General features: G+C 39.4%; 1 protein-coding gene across 1 annotated transcript; it reads left to right on the top strand.

Annotated features, from left to right (window-relative positions):
- Positions 1 to 1,079: 1,079 nt before the first annotated feature.
- Positions 1,080 to 2,009, top strand: LOC129018075 (olfactory receptor 1A1). The gene has a single exon (XM_054459262.2). The coding sequence runs from the start codon at positions 1,080 to 1,082 to the stop codon at positions 2,007 to 2,009; it is 930 nt and encodes a 309-aa protein (XP_054315237.2).
- Positions 2,010 to 10,630: the final 8,621 nt, after the last annotated feature.

A 10,630-nucleotide genomic window follows, 5' to 3' on the forward strand; every position in this document is an offset into this window, starting at 1 on the left:
AATATTCCATAATAATCTATCTGAAGGAGGTAAAAATAAACAAGATATGGTTTTCCTTCCCCTAAAATCTTGCCCTCTTCTTAGGTTGGATGTGCTGTGTGTGCAGTTTGGTCACGTTGGCAGGATGAGTGAACTGGAAGTAGGGAGGGAAAAGTTCACACCTACAGATGTAGACCTCACAGTTTACTAAGCAGTGGTTGAAGCCACTAAGGAGTTGCTTGAGTCACCCAAAGAAATAATTAAGAACAGGAAGAGAAGGCTGAGAAGAAAGGCATTGTGATTGTATATATTTGAGGGCTTGCCAAAGAGAAAAAAAAAACACAACAACTCTTTTTTTCTTTCTTTTAAAGGAAATGGTGAAAATTTACTTTGAAAATGAGACACCCAGGGAGAAAATTCTCCAGACTGTTTTAGTAGGTTCTAAATGCAGTGGTCCCTGTGATTTACAATCTTCTGATGCAGTGTAGATACCTGTTACCTCCTGGGCTCTGGGATCCCTCTGAGTTTTTTCAATGGAAAAATTCCTAATTTCTGGGCTGGCCCTTCCACCAGCAGACCTTTAGCACTGGAATATTTTGTCAAACACTTCAAAATGCCATCCTCTCCTTATCATGTGTAATAAAATTAGTGTGTGATTTTGGCTTCTCCATTAAGTTGTAAGGTCCTTGAGAACAGAGACCATGTCTTGAATAAATAGATGAATAAACTTGTGTTTGTCACATATTTATAACTTCTCCATGAGGTCTAACAAAGTGACTAGACCATGGGACATGACAATTATTTGTTATATGATTAATTTCTAGGCGTTTAGTGGTGGTGCTTGGAACAGGAAGGACGGGCACTTCTGATTCAGATATTGCTCAGTTTTTAGACATGACCATCAAGGGGTGAATGACAATTAGTCCTATTGACCTACAGGGATGTTTCCCCAAAATACTGGATATCTCTATAATTTAATAAACTCAGGTGTATAGACAGCTGCATCACTTAAGTCAGAAGTGATGGAGAAGGATTATCACTACACACAGTAACTATGCTAATATAATGATATTCCTCTCCCCTTTCATGTTAAAGAAGCCATGAGGGAAAATAACCAGTCCTCTACACTTGAATTCATCCTCCTGGGAGTTACTGGTCAGCAGGAACAGGAAGATTTCTTCTACATCCTCTTCCTGTTCATTTACCCCATCACATTGATTGGAAACCTGCTCATCATCCTAGCCATTTGCTCTGATGTTCGGCTTCACAACCCCATGTATTTTCTCCTCGCCAACCTCTCCTTGGTTGACATCTTCTTCTCATCTGTAACCATCCCTAAGATGCTGGCCAACCATCTCTTGGGCAGCAAATCCATCTCTTTTGGGGGATGCCTAACGCAGATGTATTTCATGATAGCCTTGGGTAACACAGACAGCTATAATTTGGCTGCAATGGCATATGATCGAGCTGTGGCCATCAGCCACCCACTTCACTACACAACAATTATGAGTCCACGGTCTTGTATCCTGCTTATTGCTGGGTCTTGGGTGATTGGAAATGCCAATGCCTTCCCCCACACTCTGCTCACAGCTAGTCTGTCCTTCTGTGGCAACCAGGAAGTGGCCAACTTCTACTGTGACATTACCCCCTTGCTGAAGTTATCCTGTTCTGACATCCACTTTCATGTGAAGATGATGTATCTAGGGGTTGGCATTTTCTCTGTGCCATTACTATGCATCATTGTCTCCTATATTCGAGTCTTCTCCACGGTCTTCCAGGTTCCTTCCACCAAGGGCGTGCTCAAGGCCTTCTCCACCTGTGGTTCCCACCTCACGGTTGTCTCTTTGTATTATGGTACAGTCATGGGCATGTATTTCCGCCCTTTGACCAATTATAGCCTAAAAGACGCAGTGATCACTGTAATGTACACGGCAGTGACCCCAATGTTAAATCCTTTCATCTACAGTCTGAGAAATCGGGACATGAAGGCTGCCCTGCGGAAACTCTTCAACAAGAGAATCTCCTCGTAAGCAATGTGAGGGCCTACATTGGATACTGTAGTCACCAATTATGGTACATTGGAAACCCAGTTCTGATGTCATCCTCCTACAAGAGGCAGTCTCTGATCTTTCCAGCCTGAAATTCCTATTCTCTGAACTCTTATAACATTTTAATGAGTTAATAATAAGTGATTATTGAAATTACCACTTTCAACTCATTGCTGCTCTTTTTGGCAGAGCAGCAGCACAGGGATATTGGGCCTATGTCCTGATGAGCAGAGTCAAGTTGGGAAGATCTGAGCCTCAGCTTTCACATCTACATATTAGGAATAATAAGTGCCCTACATGGGTCACATGGTGTGTTGATTACAATAGCTCACGCTTCCAAGATTATAAATCACTATTCATGTGTCCATTTTTATTTGATATTAAGTTTAATCACCCTTATTAGGCTTGCAAACCTCTGAGGGCAGGAGTCGTTTTTACACATCACTGTACCTTCACAATCTTGGTCAGATAAAGTACATCCAATAAATATTGGTGGAAGTGGAATGAATAAGATATTAATATCTGAAATGTAATATTATAATTAGAGATAATCAAACCAGACATTATTTTCTCATCCTTAAAACCTTTCAAGAAACTCCCATTCACAATTGCTACAAAGGGAATAAAATACCTAGGAATACAGCTTACAAGGGACATGAAGGAACTCTTCAAGGAAAACTAAAACCCACTGCTCAAGGAAATAAGAGAGGACAAAAACAAATGGAAAAACATTCCATCCTCTTTTATACAAAGAATCAATATCATGAAAATGGCCATACTGCCCAAAGTAATTTATAGATTCAATGCTATTCCCATCAAACTACCATTGACATTCTTCACAGAATTAGAAAACACTTCTTTAAATTTCGTATGGAACTAAAAAAGAGCCTGTATATCCAAGACAATCCTAAGCAAAAAGAACAAAGCTAGAGGCATCATGCTACTTGACTTCAAACTATACTACAAGGCTACAGTAACCAAAACAGCATGGTACTGGTACCAAAACAGACATGTAGCTCAATGGAACAGAACAGAGACCTCACAAATAACACCACGCATCTACAACCATCTGATCTTTGACAAACCTGACAAAAACAAGAAATGGGGAAAGGATTCTCTATTTAATAAATGGTGCTGGGAAAACTGGCTAGCCATATGCAGAAAAATGAAACTGGACCCCTTTCTTACATCTTATACAAAAATCAACTCAAGATGGATTAAAGGCTTAAACGTTAGACCTAAAACCATAAAAACCCTAGAAGAAAACATAGGCAATACCATTCAGGACATAGGCATGGGCAAACTTCATGTTTAAAACACCAAAAGCAATGGCAACAAAAGCCAAAATTGACAAATGGGATCTAATTAAACTACAGAGCTTCTGCACAGCAAAAGAAACTATCATCAGAGTGAACAGCCAACCTACAGAATGGGAGAAAATTTTTGCAATCTATCCATCTGACAAAGGGCTAATATCCAGAATCTACAAAGAACTTAAATTTACAGGAAAAAAACCACTCCATCAAAAAGTGGGCAAAGGATATGAACAGACACTTCTCAAAAGAAGACATTTATGCAGCCAACAAACATATGAAAAAAAGCTCAACATCACTGGTCATTAGAGAAATGCAAATCAAAACCACAATGAAATACCATCTCACACCAGTTAGAATGGCGATCATTAAAAAGTCAGGAAACAACAGATGCTGGAGAGGATGTGGAGAAATAGGAAGGTTTTTACACTGTGTGGTGGGAGTGTAAATTAGTTCAAGTAGCAGTAAGCCAGGATCATGAGCCACTGCAATCCAGCCTGGTCAACAGAGTGAAACCCTGCGTCTTAAAATAAATAAATAAAAGTAACTTTTAAAAACAAAGAGAAAAGGATCAAAGTATATCATTATTTTAAAAAATCATCAAATCACAAAGAATACAACAAGAGATGGACATCCAGCTTTCCCAGCATTCCAAGACACCTATCAGGATGCCCACTCCAGTCTCACCTCACAGAGATCATAGCAGGGTAATGGCAAGGTTAACTCCCTGTGGTCAGATACAAACAAAGAAGGGAGGTGTTTCTCTGAGAAAGAGAGAAACAAAAGACTGACAAAAAAGACAGAACACAATCACAAATTGACCATAGTGTTTGCCTATCAATAATTACTTCAAGTATAAGCAAATTACACTCATTATTCAAAATATATACAGCAGCTACATGAATTAAAATACATGATCCAACTATGTGCTTTCTACAAGACACAAACTTTAAATTTAAGGACACACAGAAACTGAAAGTAAAGGGAAAAAAAATACGTTCTATGCAGATAGTAACCAAGTGATGTGGTTTGGCTCTGTGTCTCCACCCAAATCTCATTTCAAATTGTAACCTTCATGCGTCAGGGGAGGAACCTGGTGGGAGGTGACTGGATCATGGCAGCAGATTTTTCTCATGTTGTCCTCATGATAGTGAGTGAGTTCTCATGAGATCTGATTGTTTAGAAGTGTGGCACGTCCCACTGCCCCTCTCTGTCTCCTGCTGTGAAGTAAGATGTACTTTGCTTCCCCTTCACTTTCTGCCATGATTGTAAGTTTCCTGAATGCTTCCCCAGCTATGCAGAAATGGAGTCAATTAAACCTCTTTTTTTATATACATTACCCAGTGTCAGGTAGTTTTTATGCAGTGTGAGAATGGACTAACACAGAAAATCGGTATCAGTGGAGTAGGGTACCTCTATAAAGATACTTGAAAATGTAGAAGCAACTTTAGAACTGGGTAACAGGCAGAGGTTGGAACAGTTTGGAGGACTCAGAAGAAGACAGGAAGATGTAGGAAAGTTTAGAACTTCCTAGAGACTTGTTGAATAGTTTTGAACAAAATGCTGAAAGTAATATGGACAATGAAGTCCAGGCTGAGGTGGTCTCAGATGGAGATGAGGAACTTATTGTGAACTAGAGTAAAGGTCATTCTTGCTATGCTTTAGCAAAAACACTGGAGGCATTTTGCACCACCCTAAAGATCCGTGGAACTCTGAACTTGAGAGAGATTATTTAGGTTATCTGGTGGAAGACATTTCTAAGCAGCAAAGTGTTCAAGATGTGACCTGGCTGTTTCTAAAAGCATATGGTCATAGGCATTCACAAAGAGATTATCTGAAATTGGAACTTATGTTTAAAAGAGAAGCAGAATATAAAAGTGTGGAAAATTTGCAGCCTGGCCATGCAGTAGGAAAGAAAAACCCATTTTCTGGGGAGAAATTCAAACTGGCTGCAGAAATTTGCCTAAGTAACAAGGAGCCGAATGTTAATAGTCAAGACAATGGGGAAAATGTCTCCAGGGCATTTCAGAGACCTTCACAGCAGCCCCTTCAATCACAGGCATGGAAGACTAGAAGGCTCAGTGCAGCCATGGGATGCACCCTGCATCCCAGCCACTCCAGCTCCAGCCATGGCTGAAAGGGGCCAAGGTAAAGCTCAGGCCATTGCTTCAGAGGGTACAAGTCCTAAACATTGGTGGTTTCCACATGGTGTTGGGCCTGCAGGTATGCAGAAGACAAGAGTTGAGGTTTGGGAACCTCAGCCTAGGTTCCAGAGGATGTATGGAAATGCCTGGATTTCCAGGCAGAAGTCTGTGGCAAGAGCAGAGCCCTCATGGAGAACCTCTACTAGGGCAATGCAGTGGGGCTGGAGCCCCCGTAGGAGAACTGCCTAGTGGAGCTGTGAGAAGAGGGCCACCATCCTCCAGCCCCCAAAATGGTAGATCCACCAACAGCTTGCACTAGGTGCCTGGAAAAGCCACAGGCACTCAATGCCAGCCCATGAAAGCAGTTGCAGGGACTGTACCCTGCAGATCCACAGGAGTGGAGCTGCCCAAGGCCTTGGGAGACCACCTCTTGCATCAGTGTGCCCTGGATGTGAGACATGGAGTCAAAGGAGATTATTTTGGAGATTTAAGATTTAATGGCTGCCCTGCTGGGTTTTGGACTTGCACGAGGGCTGTAGCCCCTTGGTTTTGGTCAATTTCTCCTTCTTGGAATGGGAGCATTTACCCAATTCCTATATCCTCATTGTATCTTCGAAGTATCAAAGTAACTAACCTGTTTTTTATTTTACAGGGTAGTAGGCAGAAGGGACTCGCCTTGTCCCAGATGAGACTTTGGACTGGAACTTTTGAATGCCTGAATGAGTTAAGACTGGGAGACTATTGTGAAGGCATGATTGGTTTTGAAATGTGAGAAGAACATGAATTTTGGGAGGGGCCAGGGTTGGAATAATACGATATGGCTCTGTGTCCCACCCAAATCTTATCTGGAATTGTAATCCCCACATGTCAGGGGAGGGAACTGGTATGAGGTGATTGGATCATGGAGGCAGATTTTCCCCATGCTGTTCTCATGATAATGAGTGAGTTCTCATGAGATATGATGGTTTAACAGCGTGGCACTTCACCCTCCCCTTCTCTCTCTCCTGCTGCCATGTAAGATGTGCCTTGCTTCCCCTTTGCCTTCCGCCATGATTGTAAGTTTCCTGAGGCCTCCCCAGCCATGCAGTCAATCAAAGCTCTTTTCCTTACCTAGTCTTTACCCAGTCTCAGGTAGTTCTTTACAACAGTGTCAAAACAGACAAATACACCAAGTGTGCAGGGTGGCTATACTTACATCAGATAAAATGGACTTTAATTCAAAAGCTGTTACAAGAGACAAAGAAGGTCATTACATAATGACAAAATGGTTGATTCCACAGGAATATATGACAATTATAAATATACATGTACCAAACATCAGAGCACCTAACTATATAAAGCAAACATGGACAGATTTTAAGGGATACATAAAAGCAGTACAATAATAGGAGACTTTCCATAAAGGATTTATAATCTGAACAGAAGATCAATAAGGAAACACCAGATCTGAACAATGCCATAAACTAACGTATGAGTCAGACATATACAAAACATTCCACCCAAAAGCAGCAGAAAACACATTCTTCTAAAACAGACATGGAACATTTTCCAAGAAAAATCACATGCTAGGTTACAAAATAATTGTTAACAAACTTAAGAAGATTGAAATCATTCTGTGTGCCATTTCTGGCTATTAAAAAATGAAAAATGAATTCAATAACAATAGGAAAATTCTAGATTATGTGAAAATTAAACACTCCTGAACAACTATTGACTCAAAGAAGAAATTAAAAAGAAAATTAAAAAATATTTCAGGGAAAACAATGAAAATAAACACAACATACAAAAACTTACAAGTTGCAGCAAATGCAGTACTAAGAGGGAAATTGACAGTGAGAAACTTACATTATGAAAGAAGGAAGAACTCAAATAAACAACCTAACTTTACACTTAAGTAAAAAATAAGACATTAAACCCAAAGTTAGAAGAAGGAAGAAAATAATAAATAGAGCAGAAATAAATGAAACAGAAAATAACTACAAAAATAGACAAAAGTAGACATTGCTTTTTGGGAAAAAATGTGAAAAAATTAACAAACTCTTAGCTAGAATCATTTTTAACATAAGAAATACTCAAACAAAATCAGAAGGGGTGAAATTTCTATTATCTATGACCATGGAAATAAAAAAAGGTCAGAAAGGATTATTATAAACAATTGCAAGCCAATTAATTGGACAGCCTATAAGAAACCAATAAATTTCTAGAAACACACAACCTTTCAACCTTAATAAGAAGTAGAAAGCCTGAACAGTCCAATAACAAGTAAGAAGACTGAATCAGTAATTTAAAAAACAAACTTTCAAACGATAAAAGAAACATGAACAATGGTTTCGCCGGTAATTTCTACCAAACATTTAAAGAAGAATTAATACCCAAACTTCTTAAATTCTTCCAAAAATAATAGTAGGAAACACTTTCAAACTCATTTAATGACATCAGCATCACCCTGATACCCAAGCCAGACAAAGACACCACAAGAAAGGAAAACACAGACCAATATCTCTTATGAACATAGATTCAAAATACTCAGTAAAATATAAACAAATTCAACAGCACAATAAAGGATTATACACCACAGCCAAGTAGGATTTATTCCCGGATGCAAGGTTGATTCGATACACACAAATCAGTCAATATAACATACCACACTAACAGAATGAAGGATAAAAACTACATGATTATATCCATAAATGCAGAGAAGGTATTTGACAAAATTCAAAACCATTTCATGATGAAAACTCAACTAATTAGGTACAGAAGTCACTTACCTCAACACAATAAAGGCCATATGTGAAAAGCCCACAGTGAGCATCATTTTCAATGAAGGATAACTGAAAGCTTTTCTTCTAAGATTTGGAAGAAAGCAAGGATGCTATGTTGGCACTTCCATTCAACATAATACTGGAAGTCCTAGCCAGATCAATTAGGAAACAAACAAACAAAAAGACATCAACTAACACAAGAACAGAAAGCCAAACACCGCATGTTCTCACTCATAAGTGGGAGCTGAACAATGAGAACACATGGACACAGGAAGGGGAACATCACACACTGGGGCCTGTCAGGGGGTTGGGGGCTAGGAAAGGGATAGCATTAGGAGAAATACCTAATGTAGATGACGGGTTGATGGATGCAGCAAACCACCATGGCACGTGTATACCTATGTAACAAATGTGCCCGTTCTGCACTTGTATCCCAGGACTTAAAGGATAATAATAAAAAAAGAAGATAAAAAAAGACACCTAAATCAAAACAAAATAAAATTATTTATAATCTTATATGTAGAAACCCATAAAGACACCACAAAATAAACTGTTAGAATGAATTAACAAATTCAGTAAAGTTGCAGGATATAAAATCAATGTATAAAAATCAGACATATAGACCTTATACACACACACACACACACACACACACACACACACAAAATATATTACTCAGTCATAAAAAGAAGTAAATCCTGCTATTTGTGATATGGATGAACCTGGAGAACATCACACTAAGCAAAATAAACCACAGAAAGAAAGATAAAAACTGCAGGATCTCACGTATATGTGGAATCTGAAGAAGTATAGCTCAGAGATGGAGAGTAGAAGGATCCTAACCAGAGGCTGGGAAGGATAGTGGTGGGGGGAGATGGCTAATGGGTACAAAAAATCGTCAGAATGTATTACGCCCAGTATTTGATAGCACGACAGAGTGACTATAGTCAATAATAATTTAATTGTACACTGTAAAATAACTAAAAGGGTAAAATTGGATTGTTTGTAACACAAAGGATAAATATTTGAGGGAACGGATACCCCATCTTCCATGATGCAATTATGATACATTGCATGCTTGTATCAAAGCATCTCATGTACCCCATAAATATATACATGTACTATGAACTCACAAAAATTAAAAATTAAAGTTTTGGTTTTTTTTTTCTTTTTTTTGAGACGGAGTCTCGCTCTGTCTCCCAGGCTGGAGTGCAGTGGTGCGATCTCGGCTCACTGCAAGCTCCGCCTCCTGGGTTTTATGCCATTCTCCTGCCTCCACCTCCCGAGTAGCTGGGACTACAGCCGTGCACCACCTACGCCCGGCTAATTTTTTTTGTATTTTAGTAGAGACGGGGTTTCACCGTGTTAGCCAGGATGGTCTTGAACTCCTGACCTCATGATCCGCCCGCCTCGGCCTCCCAAAGTGCTGAGATTACAGGCGTGAGCCACTGTGCCCGGCCTAAAGATTTTTTTTAAAGTACAGCTCACAGAAGCAGACTAAAAGAGTGGTTACCAGAGGTCAGTCACAGATGAATTGGGGAAGCAATGGTGAAAGGGTAAAAACTTCCAGTTATGAGCAAGTTCTGGAGAGCTAATATATAGCACGGTAACTATAGTTTGTTGTTGTTGCTGGTGGTGGTGGTGTTTTAGAGGCAAGGTCTTGCTCTGTCACCCAAGCTGGAGTGCAGTGGCATGATCATAGTTCACTGTAGCCCCCAACTCCTGGGTTAAAGCAATTCACCCACCTCAGCCTCCCAAGTAGCTAAGACTACAGGCACACACCACCATGCCTAATTCTTCGTTAATTTCTCTAGAGATGGGGTCTCACTGTGTTGCCTAGGCCGGTCTCAAACTGCTGGTCTCAAGTAATCCTCCCACCCTAGCCTCCTAAAGTGCTAAGATTACAGGCCTGAGCTACCACACCCAGTCTATAGCCAATAATACTATGTTACATACTCAAAATTTGCAAAGAGAATAGATCTAGTGTATTCTCACACCAAAATAAGAGTAACTATGTGAAATGATGGATATGCTAATTAGCTTGATTGTGGTGATCATTTACAATAGATATATATTACATATATCAAAACAGCACTATATAAACCTTAAATAATTTTTATCTGTTAGTTATACCTCAATAAAGATGTGAAAAAACCATTTACACAATAATGCAGTACGGAAAGGATGGTCTTTTCAATAAATGGCACTGGATCAGTTGGAGATTCATATTTGTAGGATAAAAATATATCTTGACCTATACCTCATCTGATATAGAAACCAGTTTTAGATTGACAGTAAATCTAAATGTGAATGGTAAAGCAATACATCTTTTAGCAGAAAATATAAAAAAGAACACTGGCAAATACTACTTTTAAAGGATGCAA

Source organism: Pongo pygmaeus, chromosome 19 (genome assembly GCF_028885625.2).
Source record: "Pongo pygmaeus isolate AG05252 chromosome 19, NHGRI_mPonPyg2-v2.0_pri, whole genome shotgun sequence".
Lineage (NCBI taxonomy): Eukaryota > Metazoa > Chordata > Mammalia > Primates > Hominidae > Pongo > Pongo pygmaeus.

Coding starts and splice junctions, on each gene's coding strand:
- LOC129018075 (XM_054459262.2), top strand. CDS start 1,080: ATGAGGGAAAATAACCAGTCCTCTACACTTGAATTCATCCTCCTGGGA.